Here is a 15,786-nt window from a genome sequence, read left to right on the forward strand (position 1 = left end):
TATGGCGTCTGAAGGCCGGGTCTGATGCCTGGGGGGGGGCTGGGGAAGCACCAGCACAGAATTTCCCTCTCAGAGCTCAGCTCCCTTGCTTTTATTAAGTGTCATTACCAGTACTTTCAGAAAGCTGGCCAGGCTGAGACCTGACATCCCCTCTACAGATAGTTGGCCATGCATATGGATGGATTTCTGATCCCTCTTATCCACCACTGAGGAGGGGGAATTAGGCCAGCGAGAAGGAGAGCGGGGGGCTTAAAGGGTGCATCCATATCTGAGTTAAATGCCAAAGATGGAGCTATTACTTCAATTGAGGGACATTGTTCATGCTTGGTTTGTTGTTTTCCTTTTATGAACGGGTCATGTACACCCATGTCTAAGCGATCAAATACCTTTTACGCTCTTGTATTTTCATTCCGGACACTTTTATAACATACCCCACAATGCCATTTTAAAATGTGGATTTCCATTTGCATGGTGTTCATTAGCAATTTGCTCTTCCACTTCACTTACTTTAAGAACGTCCCTTGATTGACAGGAGGGGGGGGAGGGGGGGTGGGCTTTTTCTGTTTATTTGTATAGCAGTGTATGAAAGATTCATATTGTACGCTTTTCTGAGCAGAAGTTATCTAGATTCAGTGTAAATGGTACTTGGGATTAGATTCTCACTGCAGATTGCTGTTATTAAGGGGGAAAAGGCTACTCCTTTGAGCAGTCATCTTCCTGGGAGGCAATCTATTTCTCTTTCGAGCAGGAAGAGTGCTGGACCGGGCTCTTAATGCACTGAAGCAAAAGTGCTTTGGTCCGCAACCTTTCACGCCTTGAGCTCTCCTTCATGTGATTGAATAGTTAATAACTATGAGTCGCCTTTGAAAGCTCTGTGCCGTTGGTCCTTCTGAGGCACTTCTCTTCTGTTTGTCTTGTTTGGCTGCTGTACCTGCCCATTGCTGTGTCTGCCTGCACATCTACTTGCCCCAGATGCCAAGTCGACTGATAGCCCACCTCTCCTCCACCACCAGCCCCTCTCACTTTTGTCTTTGTCTCTCGCATGACTTGCCGCTTGTGTGTCTGGCTGTCTTAGTCTGTACATCACAATTTTGAGGGCTTAGGGATCAGCTTTTTCATCTGTTACTTCCTCTTTCTCTCTTTCTATACACATTCACACAAACAGACACACTCACACACACAGCTCATTAGCCCATCCCACGCTCACAGCTCTGGCAGAATGTGACCCTGCCTAATTGTGTACCATGCTCATTTGTTCTCCCTGCATGATGTGACGATTGCTTATTTATTCTCCTCAGGGCTCCCATCTCACATTAAAATGATTGACTCATTTCATTCACTGCACATTTTCAAGCTTTATTTGATAAGCTCATTTCCCTTGGCATTCAAATCCCTCCTTTTCCAATGCTTAAAAGTTATAATGTTACCGAGGCACATTATTATTCATACTCTGGATTGTTTCTTTCAGCTAATTATCTGTGTTAGGAAATAATTTTGCACATGTGATTTACGGTAGTTTATTCCAGTGGAATTGAGCTGCACAAAAGGGCAGACATTAACGATGCTGTTGGAGCGGCTGAAGAGCCAATTGTACACAAAGCTGGCAGACGCGGTCAACAAGGAGCTTAACAGGGATTGGGACACTGGAAGCTCGGTCATATAAGCAGAGCACATTTGCATTCTTTTCGAATTTACATCTGGTTAGAGACCTGTTTTACAAATAAAGAAGCCATCGATCATGTAATAAGGGAGTGTTTTGACACAGAGAAGAGCATAACAAGTCATTGCTGATTGGGGATTCGGGCAGCATTGTTACAGAAGGATTTAGCCCTTGTTATTTTTGCCAGCTGACAGTCGATGTTTTCTCCCTCCAGCTACTGTATATCGACCAGGCCTCAGTCACACAGCAGCTGCTGGAAACCTGCTCAGTGCGCTGGAAGGTCAATTCAGACTGAGACTTGTGATAGTGACGAAAACAACGAGATGTGATACGCTTAGGTCACTAACCTCGTACATATGAGGCGTCATTATCTGTATCGAAACTTTTTGGGTACAGGAATGCCCCAGAGTATCCGAAATGAAGCAGTCTAATGTTTAGTTCATCTTAAACCAAGATTTGAAACTGTTTTGTTTTGCCTAAGTTTGAGTTTGTATGCTGGTTGACACCATTTAACATTTCTAAACTTATTTCCTTATTTAAGGGAAATGCAGCGATTTATTACCGCACTTACACAAAGTTGGAGGCAAAAAACTTGGATGAATGAAGCAGAGGATGACATTCCCTGACTTCTAGTGCCTACTATCATAACAAAAGATAATAAAAACACTGGGTCCTGCTCTTCCTATAATGCAACCCAGTAGTTATTTGTCCAACTCTGGGAATCTACCTCTAGAGAATTCAAACAAAACCTGGCCCTAGGCATCATCTTGTTGCTTTATAACAACAATAATAGTTAATATCATTGTGAAATCCCTTGTTCTTATCATCTTTGATCATCAATGTATTTCATGTATTGTCTGAATTAAGTCTCTTGTGATTTAGTTGTGCTCTGACTGCAAGAGGAGTTTTGGTTAGCAGACTAACATATAATGCGAGAAGCCTCCCCGAGCCTCCGCTGCAGGGTTGAATTTCTGAAGATTTGGATATCACTTTGATCAGATCTCACCTTTCTAATTCCAGGGATGGACATTTTTCTATTTATGATAGGCACTCAAAAACAAACAAATGTAAGAGTTCTTTAACCTCACCAAGTTTTCATGAAATATTTTACTGTACTCTTCACTCAAGATCTGTACAGTTTAGAGTCTCATTTGATGATTAAGGGGATGTGTTTTTGTTATGAATGCTAAGATGGTCTATGCAACTTTAGTTATACCTTCAGAATACTTTTAGTAAAGCTTTAAAAACAATCTTGAAACAGTTCTACCTGAAAAGGTAATAATAAGTGATGATCTAAAATAAATAATATCTATATTTTATCATCAAGCTGCTGTACGTCAATTTCTACAGATAAAAAAATTAAGTAATTGATGTATTTTGAGTCACATACAGTAACTAATCCCAGAACCACACACCCCACGGCCAATGTAGCCGAAATCTTATCTTAATGAATATGGGCAGATAGACAAGAAATTGCAGCTGAATAAAATAATAATAAAGGCATCTAAACCCTAACAAGTCTGCCTTTGTTCTTCCACTCCACCCACCACAAGCTGGCTGTGTGAAAGCAGGCATTGTTGCAGCTTTGAGGGCAGCTCTGAGAGTTCCATGCCCATCGGCCTTCAATCACAAGGGATGTCTGAGTTTGACAGTATAAAGTATTTCTTCTAGAACAAAATAAGACCCCTAAGCAATAGTGGATGAGCTGTTAGTAACCATGCAGTCCGCTGGGAGTGAGACCAAGCATGGTAGTACAGTATACACAAAGTGTTGGTTAGGGATAAGGCAATGGACAAGTAAGAAGATTACTGTGTGATGCAAACACTCTTATACTTATTTCTTCTGTTACTCACAAAGGTAAGCTTTATTTAGTTTGGTAAATAATTTTTGACTTGTTAGAAACCAAAATTAAAGTTCATAGAAAAGCAGCTGATGATAATAAAATGTTCCCTTGCAGAGATGTAGTAACTGGTTAGTGTTAGAACAGCCAATGTCTTTATTTTGCAGCATTCTGTCATTTCATGAGTTTGTTTGTCCCTTATTATGTTTGACTTTTCAGAAGGTGTCAGTGAGGATTTACCGTGCGCTCACACGGAAGCGGTGAGCGGGGTCTCCAGTCACAGGTCTTAGTAGGTAAGTTATTCACTAACTGGCAGCATGTAAGGATTAATCCCAGCCTCACAGGAAGAGGGCACCATCGGTTTCTGCCTCGGCCAATCAATAGACAACGTTCTTTGTAGCAAAGCAGTCAATACGCCACACTTAACGTGTCTGTGGAAACCAAACAATACCAATAATTGGTATTAATGTATTGGATGTCCCCAAGCATTACATTTAGAGGCAGTTCCCATCGAAAATACATTTAACCATCACATACTGTACAAATCCCATCAAGGCCTCCGAGGCTCTAGTAGGCTCTAGTGCTGGACTTTACAGGAATGTTAACACACAATAATGGAGACCAATACAATCAAGTCCTGTTGACATTCTGGGGATTTTTTTATTTCTGTCTGTTACTATTATCAAATGGGTGCTACTGAAATGTCTCAGCTAATGAAATGATAACCATAACATTTTGCTAAACATTCAGAGGATGAATTGTAATACATTTGGCGATTCCTCAACTTACTTTGTCCTACACTTTTACATCTGTCTCAGCTGGCTTTCTGTTTATGGCTATTTCAAATGTAACCATGCTAAGATGTAAAAAGAAACAAAAGTGTTCTTTAGACTTTGGAGTAGGTTGTGTTGAGTTGAACTGTTTTGTCACTTGTAATTGGCATTAAACTTGATTTAAAACAGTGCCACCTGTCATTGTGTCCTTGAAAAACTCTATTTTGTATTATGGTTCAAAAAAACATATTGTTGATTTAATCACTATAATTTACTTGTCTGACTTGAATAGATGTTTTAAATCCCATCCCATCAGTGCTTATTCAGTTTCACACACAAATTATTCACAAGAATATGCAGTGTGTTGCAAGGACACAACACACAAACAGGCTTTAGTGCACTGATTCGCACCACCTATCAGACTTTGTATACAAAGCCACTCTATCAATGCAAGCGGTGAAGGACAGCCAACAACAAGCATACATTGCCTCCTGCTTCCATCATAAACCACATGTGGGTTCAGAACTGGTGAAGGTAAGGGATTACAGAAGACAGTGTGTGTATGTGTGGGGGGGGTGTAACATTCAAAATTCAATCAAGTGAAGGCCATCTCCAGCAGGGTAACATGGAGTGGAGGGGGGGGATGAGGGGAAACTCAGCTGAAGTTTCCACTGGGCCTGCTGTGCTCCTAATGCAGCCTTGGATGTAATTGGGTCCCAGAAGGCTGTTCATTATCGGGGGTGAGCGAGGCAACAAAACAGAAAGGGGTGGAAAGAGAAAGAAAATGTCTCATTCTTTGCTCAGTGCCTCCGTCCACGCACCATTATGGGACAAGAGTTAATTAAAAGAGCAGTTGATGCCTCTGTTTTTCTCATCAATCTCACTTCTGGTCTTATTAAGTTTGTAATGACAGCAGAGCTTGTCCCTGTCTGCTACCAGACACACAACAAGGGGGGGTTGGCGGGTGGGGGCGCAAGGCGAAGGCGGGGCGCCTAATTTGAGGGACAGCTTGTCTCATAGTGGTCAACAACAAACATTCACCTTAATCCCTCAATCACATCTCAGGGCACATATGTAGACGTCGGAGGAGAGCTGTACTTTATTTCGGGTGTGGCAGGAGAGCCCATTTAAGAGGCGTGGCTTTGCACCCTAATCCTGCGGCTCCCATCTCCACCGCCTCGGAGGCCATTTTAATTCCCTCCATCATTACAGGGACCATCCCTGGAAGGCTTTGGTAAAGGTGACTGCTGACACTCATTCAAAAGGACTATTTCAAAATGTCAGCCCGTAGCAGAGATTTGTCTCATTAAAGTTGCTGGGGTACATTATATCCATCCTGCCTTCGCCTGCCACACTCAATCAAGATGACTTGGAGAATAGAGGGGGTCGAGGGAACGCTCATAATCATGCTTATTTGCATGAGGGTTACAATAAGACAGACACTGACCAACAAGAAAGCAGGGCTGCACAGGGATCCAGCTAAGAGAAAAACACTGCTAGTTGTTGTTATGCACTACATTGGAAGAAATCACAGGCAGGCCAGCGTCTTCTTTTGTCTTTTTCCTCCAAATTGATGCCATCTAGTAAGAGCTTTTGAGCTAAGAGACATCAAGTGATGTCACCCTAACTGTGATGAAGACACTGGAACACCAGGCTTTTGTGACCTGAATATTTACATACAACTTCAATAAAGCCAAACACAATATCCACCCACATATAGCCTGGCACTTCATCTAAAGCGTATCAGCGTCTTTAAGGCTGAGGGGATTCAAAGCCCGGGGATCACTCATGTAGATGTGTGACACATCTGGGTTTGAGCGCCGGAGTGAGGGAGGGACAGACCCAGGCTTTTTGTTTCTCTGATCAGTTTCACTTGCCTCAGTTTGCAATTGTTAAGCTGACGATGAAAACAATCATTCTGGGAATTTCATTTCAGTTTATGCTGCTCTGTATTCACATTTAAATATAGTGTACTGCAGAGGCCCATGACCACACACCTCAAGTTGTTACATGCACGATAGTCAACTGTAAGGACAGTTTAATTCATGTGAAATAATTTCCGAATCAGGAGTTCAATGTCTTTATCATCTATCCTAATTTAGAAGTTTTATAGCTGATTGACAGAAAGTAATTAACTTCAATTTTTATACTATCACTTGATAGTTTCAGTCGAGAGAAAAAAAGCTTCTTAAATTTGAGGAAATACATTTCAAACATTGTGCCTTCAGATTTGTGTGGATTTTCTGCTTGAATTGATTAAATGATAGTGAACGCACCTTCTCTTTTGTTCGGTTGGATACAAACAGTAATTGTAAGTAGTGCTGATTAAATAAGTCATTAACTATTGGTTAAGCATAATAGCATCATGAGGATTGTGTTATGTTAAGTTACCTTGGACGTTTTTATGATTGACAAACTAATTATTCAATACTGAAAATGATTGACTAAAATAAGACTTTTGTTATACTATGACATTTTTGTGAAAAGTCATACTAGAGTATGACATAAAAAACATAATTAAAAACGTCATAGTATTGTTAATCAGAGAAATGTCCTAAAAAGGCCTAAGAGAAAGAAGAAATGAAAGTCGTATTCATACTAAAGTATTTCATAGGCAGCTTATGTCAGTGTCGATATGTGTGGGCCTGAGACCCCACCTGCAGCACCAGGGTCAGAGACAGTGGAGGAGAGGAAGAGGTCCGAGTGGCCAGAGGCTGACGTTGGCACCAAACAACACTGACCAGGACTTCATGCCTTCCTTCCTACAGTCTAGATACTTTCAAACATGTTTAGACCTTGTATAAGATAAGCTCAATTCAAGACTTTTGAAGGATCAACTCAAAACTTCTAAACGAACCATTGACCCCTGTTCTATGTTTTATAAGGAAACCAATTCCACGTAGAGAATGAATTCCCTCAACTAGTCTGAATCATATTCACTTATTGAGCTATCATTCATGTTACTGCAAAACTCACTTAAAAATGTACATCTAAATAACATTATTATGTTCAGTGCTTGCAGTGCACAAAGACACATTAGTGAATGTCAAATGAAATCACCATGGATTCAAAAAATAGCTAACATTTATTTTGTTTCATTTACAAAAGATGTCAAGACAAAAAAGATTAGCAGTCCTTCTGCTGTGTCAAATCTGTTTTAAAAAGACAAAAGAGAACCACTGTCACTACTCAAACATGGCCCTTGCTAAACTGTTTTGATACACATTGAGCTCTGCGTTATTCTGATCAGCTGAGAGGTCAGAAGAGGGCGTACATCAAGAAACACATTTTCAAATTTTAAAGACACATTTGTTTGGAGGAAACCCACAAAGGAAGCTTTGCTATTCTGAACACAAGGACCATAAAAATATAACCGTTGATATGTTTTAATCCAGCATGATAACGTTTTCTCCATGAAGAACGCTGTGGTACATTACAGTGGTGGAACAGGGTTGACAGAGAATAGAAAAAGCTCAATTGCCTAAACCTATATGAGTGTGTTGTGTGTGTTTTCGGGGCATTACAATACAACTCTAGACTCTGAAGACCCTCTTGCCATAAGTACAGTTTGAATAGTGCTTCAGTCTGTAGAAGAGCACTTCATTGTGGCGTACACGCTGTTTAATCCACGACCGAACCAGAACTACTAAATGCAAGGACACAAAGACAACATTGAAATTAGATCACTTTTTATCAGTTTACCTCTGAAAATACATTCAGGATGGAGGAAATTAAACAAGAGCATAGAAAATTAAATGTTTCTAGATCGAGTAAAATCAATACTGAATAGACATTTGTAAAACCACTTTTCAGTAATGACAACATATACATACTGAATTTACAAAAAAACAACAACAAAGTCCTTTATTCCTTAAAATGTATCGCGGTAACAGCTATAGGCTGATGAAGGTGAAGGGACCTGGCTCTGTTTCAGTCTTGTGCCTTATACAAGTTCTCACTCTAGTGGTCTGTTCAGGTACTGCAGGTGATACTGGCCATGCTGGGAGGGACAAATGGCAGCTGGAAGTTACACTGTGTGCTTGTGCTGGTGTGATCCAGGTCGCGGTAATAACGAGTCTAAAGGAGGCAATGTGATTGGTCGACGGGGTTTCTACAGTCCAAAGCGGGCAGGGGTGCGTCTGGGCGTCATGGGGGCCTCGTCTTTTCTTCCTGGTGTGCAAATCTTTACAACCCTGAAATCAGAGAAAGGGAAGAAGTTTATATTAAAAGAGGTTTTATTAGATGCAACATAATATAGAAACTCATTCTTTTTTGCTCCGATCACTCAAACATTTCCTATACAAGCAGCTGTGGTTAAAAGAAAGGCTGAAGGTGAGGGAAGGCCGGCCTGTCCAGCTGTAAACATCCAGCAGGACCGCAGGAGAGGGAAAAGGCGAGCTGGTGTCTCAGTGTTGGACGCAGAGCCCCTGACGCCTCTGACAGCACAATCTATCATCTTTAATTACAGCATCGTGACAGCCTGACACTGCCCACACTTCCCTCATCTCTCTACCTCAAACACACACACCGGCAGCAATTATGACCATAAGGCCATAACCCCCTTCTGTCACTGTGCCATTCTCTCTGTCTCGCTGCTCACTTCAGGAGAAATGGTTGCGTGTGTCACAGCCTGCTAGTAGTTCCATAACAGCGATTCACACTTGTGGAGCATTTTTTAAATGTAATCAAGGGTCTAAAAAAAAAACATACAACTGTTTTTTTGAGAAATCACCACATATTACTGTAAACCATATTGCAAATGTTGTTGTGGACATTGACAATAAAGTAAGTCTTCAACAAATCTTGAAACTCATCAGTGTTCTTTCAGTTCTAAACAAGAGGATCTCAAACTCTCAATCTGTAAGTAAACTGCATTACCAGACAAAAGTACTGTAACCATAACAACCACAACAACTAAATGTGCAAATTTGATGCAAACTTTGGTGAATTTCAACTGATGCAAATTCCAGTAGTCTGCAAATCGATTCACAACCCGTACAGAAATGATTCAGAAACGTTGGAGTCCATTTACCTGAAAGAATGTAATCTAAAAATATAAAGCTGTGCAGCTAATCGGATGTATAACCTCTAGTATGTAACTGCAGCTACGGCTTCTTTTCTTTAATATCAATTAACCTACAAATACTTTTCTTGATTGATCAACATCATCAAATTGCTTGGTCTACTAAATGTCAGGAAATAGAGAATGTATCCCATTGCTCTTTCCTAAAACACATTCAAACTTGTTTTTTTCCAAAGCCAAACACTCCTTCACTAATCTTGACACATTTTGTTTTGCGTATTGAGAAATTGATGTTACTCTAAGAGCTAATACTTGTTGTATTGTCCTTTTAAGTGCTTTGCGTGGAACTTAACAAGCTTCTAGCTCCGAGCCCTGATGTGTTCCCAAAAACACTCCCTCACATTTCCACTTTTAAAAACACATAACAACCGACTAATTCACACCTCTGATCTGTGCTGGTGAGCGGGGAGACGGGTGATAAGCAGCCGGCACACGAAGGTCTATCAGAAGGAATCTTTCATGGTGGTCACACTGAACTCACGGAGGAGACTCGTGTGAGGCCTGCCGGAGGACAGCCGAGAGCCCAGGAGAGCCGGCGCCATTCATTATCACACATCCAGCCACCTCTGCATAAATCTAATTCTTAATCCTATACCTCCAGAGTGATTATTTTCAACAGATCTGTTACAGACACGCAAACTCAGACAGATAAACCAGCTGATTAATTAACAATACAAGTCTTTCTAAATCTGTCTTTATAACCTTATTTCTCTCTGTAAAGCTAGTGGATGGGTTTGAAATTAATTTTTCGGTCTAATTTCAAATGGAACATTCCCCTCTTTTTTCTGCTCTGCTATGGCACAATTTAAATTGCTGCAGTAATGGGGGTCAGCCAGGAGTCAATATTATTTCTTTTTGTCTCGTCTGGAGGGACCAGAGGTGAGAAAAGCTCATCATGAAGAGAGAGAGAGGCTGAGAAGAGAGAGTGGGATAGACTGCCAGCGAGGTAGGTAAATGAAATGTTTCTATCTCGACAGCGAATGGAAAATGAGGGCCATGGGGAACTATTGTTAGATGAGGACCCGTGTATGATGAGGAGGCAAGAGGAGGAGAGGTTGTTGCTGACTTACTTAACAGTGCCAGTGTTGGTCTTCTTGTCCTGCTCCTCTCTCCGCGCCTGCAGCTGCTCCTCAGCCATGGACATCTCCTCCTCCATGTTGATGATGTCCTCCTTGGCCCGCCGACGGTTCTCCTGAAACAGCAACCCAAAAAGATGAGAAAAGATTGGTCTGGCCACAACCATTTCACATATTGAATGAGTGACAGGAGCTCGCAAGTTGGTGACTTAGCGGTTCAAAGCTAAAATGGTCCGGAAACACAGATCTGTGGGACAAATTAGGAAATCAGCCGCAGCCAAAAAGTACACAGAGACATATGTGGAAAGTCCGGTCTACATACTCTAAACAAACATGTATTGAGCATGTACCATCCTCGGCTTGTCTTACCGTTCTGCTTTTTCCCGCCTGTTTGACGCTGTAAAACATGGGCCCAAGTTCTGCCAGCCACTCTCCATCCACTGAAGTCACACACTGCATGTACTCCTGCAACACAAACAACATGTTAATCCTCCACAAACAGTTTAGCATTCATTGTTTCCGTGCTGGCCAAGACGACGTTATTTTTACCTTGGTGGTCATGACGAGCTCGTGGTAGATGATGTAGTCGGGGGTGTAGCCCATACCAAAGAGGGAGCTGGTGGGATGCAGGTGACATGGCATGCCTGTCCTCACGTTCACATATTCCCCAATGCCCTGGGAGCAAACACAGGAATAAATAACAAATGAAATGTGCGATTCTGAATTCCTGGATAGGAAAATGGGATGCGTGTTGGTGCCTGCACCTATGGGAGCACTGTAAGGTCAAAGCAAAGTAGGTCACATGGGCTAATTTGCTTCTCCACCTGCCCTAGACAGCAGGGAAATAAATGTGAAGTATATCCAGCATTGCTACGATTGCTCGGGTTAGCCGGCTTCTCATAAGTCAAACGGAGAACCTTGATTATAAAGTCATGATGTTAAATTTCCTTTCAGATTTTAGCGCCGTATTAACTTGAGGCCAGGAGGGATATTTCTCCACTCTGTAATTATGCTGCTATAAATCTGCCACAACCAGTTGCCACTAGGCGAAACATATTAACTGAAGAAAGTGATGGAGGTACCTTGAGTTTGGCAGCCTGGTGGAAGTACGCTGCACAGATGCACTTTCTGATGATGTCCCAGTCTGACCCGCAGGAAATTAAGTTCATCCTCTGCTGCACCATGATGTCCTTTAACTGGGAGCGCACCTCTCGTACCTGCACAAAAAACATACGTATTGGGAATCAAACCACATGGAAAACGCGTCCAACCTGTTGGCTTACATTGAATGGCTTCGATGTAATGTAAACATTTGACTGAAATTCTACTAAATTCTAGTTAAAGTTATTCAGTAGAAAACTGAATAGGCCTCTCAGAACATGAATCATATAAAAACACTATAGTCAAAGCTAGAAATAAGTGCACAATTTAAACTGAGAGATTTCTACAAGGTCATCTAAATGTGTTGGAATTCAAGAGAAAAACTAAATGATAGGTTTTCTTCCAGGGGCACAGGGTGATGACGGAGAGAACCGGTGAAGTCTGACCTTGCGCATGGCCTTGGTGTGGATGAAGTGGTCGTTGCACCAGTTGCTGGAGTAATTGTTGTTCTTCCACTGCATGTAGACGTTGAGGTATGTGAGGTGGTCGCTCTCTGGGACAGAGAACTTCTCCCTCACCTGGTCACTCTCCTCCTCACGACCCTGCAGAGACACACAGATACAGTTTCCATACATCATTAGGATTTTGTTTATTTTAAGGCTGTTTATTTTTTTTTACAACGATCAAGCTCGGTTTTTGGTCTCCATGAAGTATAGACAGGTTTAAGATGGACTTTTATTAATCCCTCGTGGGGAAATTGTTTCTCTGCATTTGACCCATCCTAGTGTTAGGAGCAGTGTGCTGCCATTTTGAACGGCGCCCGGGGAGCAGTGTAGGGAACAGTGCCTTGCTCAGGGACACCTCGGTAGCACACTTGGTCTTGCCGGGACTTGAACTGGTGACCTTCCAGTTGCCAAGCCAACTCCCTATCGACTTCGCCACCACCGTCCCGTTTTTGTTAGAAAAACAATACAACGAGAGTGAACTGGATGTTACATTTACTAGAAGACCACAACAATAAGCTTCAGTTTCGGGGGATCAGTCTCTGTGTATTCATACCTGTGAGCGAGCCATTTCAAATGAAATATGTCATTTGACTTATAGTTAATATAAAAATGTAGATTATTGGCAAATAACATTACAAAATACTATAATTGTATAATCTTGTAGGGGCTTTACCATTCATTCATTTTGCAACCCTGTGATGTAAAATGACAATTAAACATGCAATACAAATGGGTTCAATCACACAGACAATAAGTCAACATTATCATACAGTAACTTTATGAGACAAACCTTAGGTCTGTAGAAGATGGCGGGCACAGACAGCATGGAGACGATGATGAGGATGTCCGCACTGCAGGCCATGTCGCAGGACACGATCAGCATCTTGGACAGGGCGGGGTCGAGGGGAAACTCCACCATCAGACGCCCCGTCGGTGTCAAAGAGCCTGAACAGAGAGAAGAACACAATTACGAGGTCAGACGTGAAGCTTATAAAAGTGCACGAGATGTGAAGTATTAAGAAGGAACAAGACGAGTGATAAGCTCCTTTTCCATCAAAAGCCTGCTGGCGTGAGGAAGAAGCCAGCATAATGTGACACTTATTTGTCTATCACCGTGAGAGAGGATGAACTGCTGACGGTTGAGAATACTTGGAGAGAAGAAAAAAAAAAAAAAGAGCGAGATCAAAAACTTTGCCAGTTCTGATTTAAATGATTAGACGACAGTGTCTAAGGAGCTTATAAGGAGGAAAAGCAGGGAAGCAGAGCAGCAGTTTGGGGCAGGTAAGCCTTAATCAGAGATAATCTGCTGTTAACATACCATACAGGGAATCATCAAAAGTCCCCCCTCATCCCCAAATCCCTAAATCCCCTGGGATCTGGCTAAGGATGAGACAGAAATGAGACCCGACCAGTCAAATCAAACACAGGATCAGTTACTAGGCAATTACTCCACCGGCTCAACCTCACAACTACCTCCTCGAGGCCCTTTTGCTGTGTCTGCATCATCACCACAGCATCTTCTAAACAGCTGGTCTCCTGCCTGTGTTTGTGCCGTCAGCTTCACTATGCAGGAGCTCAAAGCAGCGCTGAGGGGGAGATGATACAACCCTGAAATACCCAATACCCCAATACATGTCACAGCTTCATCCTCATCTCAAAAGGAGGATGATTTATGTTGCTTTGCCCCTCTGTTAGTAAGACCTGCCTAGGCCTTTTAGACCTACAAATAGAGGCGAGGAAAGAACAATGATATACCATGTTCTGTAATATTTAGAATGACATCATTAAAACATGATGGACATTGACAAGTGTTAATATGTGTTTGTTCTGAAACAATTAATCAAATTATCAATTCATCAATAAACAAAAAAATGTAGGGGGAAAAAAATGTGAACAATTCTGTGGTTCCAGTTTCTCTAATGTGATTTTATTTTTTTTTCTGTGACAGTAAAAAAAATCGTTGGGTATGGGACTGTTAGTTGCTTAAAACATCTCATTGAGCTCTGGAAACTTGTGATGGAAATTGTTTCAAATTGACTGATATTTTATAGACAAAACAACCAATTAATAGAGAAGAATCAACAATAACTATATGTTTAAATGTGCATTACATAACACAGCATATCCAAAGTCTATTCAAAGCGTTGTTCACCACCCACCTGTGTTGTCCAGAGCTCCCAAGATCCAGAGCTGGTACATGGAGTTGAGCATGTTGTCCTCTGGGGGGGGGTCCATGAAGTGGAAGAGCAGCAGATCCTGAACACCCAGAGACTTTAACAGCAGCACCACGTTGGCCAGGTTGGTCCTCTGGATCTCTGGTATGGTGGTTGTCAGCATCTCGTTCTTGTAGGCGCTCTGAGTGTAGAGCCTGGACAGGGCACAGAGACAGAGAGTGAGTGGAAGTTTTGTACGTCACGTTTGATGTTTAACCTACAATTTCAACCATAATGTGCAAATATATGCACACTTTTTCCTTTTTGGGACAGAGAAATTGAATAAGCTTCTCTGGGCTGTGTTCATTTTGAGCAGACTTGTAAGTGGGATTCTAAATAAGCAGTAAGCACTACATGTAGATCTGCTGCAGTAGAAAATTCAGGAAGCTACCATTTAAAAAAAAAAACATTCAGAGCCTGAGTTATAGTAAAGGACCAAACTTAAAAAGGGTCTTCGCAACAATTACAGCTGTCTGAAGTGGGAGATTATAATTACAGAATGATTTGAATGCATATGGAGGTTTTGAGCTTGTGAGTGAGGGCCTGCAGTCACAGCTAAAAGGGTCTTTGAATGGGGAATTCTCCACGCAAGCGGAGCAAACCAGCGTGACTCACTCCTACTCTGCTCTCTAACACATACACACATCTACTCAAACGCTGTATTCAGCTAAACGCTCTCCCAAAAGTCACTCTGTGTACAAGCTTGTGTGTAGGAGTAGGTGGGCGGGCTTAATCCAGAAAAAGATGGGGTTTCATAAACATCCTAGCTCATTAGCGATGCAAAATGTATGTTGTTCTTCACCAAGGTAAATATTGCAAAGGAAAGCAAGGTCAAGTGAAATCTCTTTTGTGGCACATTTCTCTGTCATAAACAAAGTTAAACTGCATGAAATCCTCTGGAGATTGAGGTGCTTGCCCTCTCCCTGCAACTGAAAACACGGTCATGCAACACATCCAGAGCCCTGATCTCAAACGACAGAAGGGAGAAACACACTTTAACAACAGTTATGCTTAAATCATACATTCTCAAACAGAGAAAAGAGGAATTGAAAAATGAAAATCATATTCAGGTTGTTTATTTGTGAATCTAAAACAAGAGTGGGAACATAATGCACTATAATATGTTTTTGCTCTCAGCATAAAAATCCCTTCTGTGGTTTTAGAGATTCTTGCCAATGCCAGCTAAAAAGCCATCTTTAGGGGTAGCCTTGAAGGAAGTTCAAAATGGCAGAACTTCTCAGCACTGATAGTGGCTGTGTGCATGTTACCTGTAACACTGCCCTGGTCCTGTACGTCCTGCTCTGCCTGAGCGCTGGTTAGCATTAGCCTGGCTGATGGGATAGACCTGGAGAGCATCCATTCCAATGCGAGGGTTGAAAACCTGTAGACAGAAAAAAGAACAGCGCATTACTGGTTAAACGTGCACACAGGAAAGTGCACTTTCAATGACTGCATTTTTTGCGGGTGGTATTTTTTCAAACGCTTTTTTCCGGGTTCGGTTCTGGGTAAAACAAAGATGATGCGGGTCAGGGTG

At 41.8% G+C, this 15,786-nt stretch overlaps 1 protein-coding gene across 1 annotated transcript in view; it reads right to left on the bottom strand.

The window, feature by feature from the left end:
• Positions 1 to 7,945: 7,945 nt before the first annotated feature.
• dhx38 (DEAH (Asp-Glu-Ala-His) box polypeptide 38) overlaps positions 7,946 to 15,786 on the bottom strand; it is a 14,280-nt gene continuing 6,439 nt past the window's right edge. Inside the window, exons 11-19 of the mRNA XM_010793666.1 lie at positions 15,521 to 15,548; positions 14,199 to 14,407; positions 12,830 to 12,984; positions 11,980 to 12,135; positions 11,515 to 11,649; positions 10,982 to 11,107; positions 10,802 to 10,897; positions 10,427 to 10,548; positions 7,946 to 8,466 (exon numbers count right to left, since the gene is read on the bottom strand). Coding sequence (XP_010791968.1) covers positions 8,385 to 8,466; positions 10,427 to 10,548; positions 10,802 to 10,897; positions 10,982 to 11,107; positions 11,515 to 11,649; positions 11,980 to 12,135; positions 12,830 to 12,984; positions 14,199 to 14,407; positions 15,521 to 15,548 — 1,109 coding nt within the window. The 3' untranslated portion in view covers positions 7,946 to 8,384. The remainder of the gene's footprint in view (positions 8,467 to 10,426; positions 10,549 to 10,801; positions 10,898 to 10,981; positions 11,108 to 11,514; positions 11,650 to 11,979; positions 12,136 to 12,829; positions 12,985 to 14,198; positions 14,408 to 15,520; positions 15,549 to 15,786) is intronic.

This window comes from Notothenia coriiceps, unplaced genomic scaffold (genome assembly GCF_000735185.1).
Source record: "Notothenia coriiceps isolate Sejong01 unplaced genomic scaffold, NC01 NC01_scaffold00037244, whole genome shotgun sequence".
Taxonomy (NCBI): Eukaryota; Metazoa; Chordata; class Actinopteri; order Perciformes; family Nototheniidae; genus Notothenia; species Notothenia coriiceps.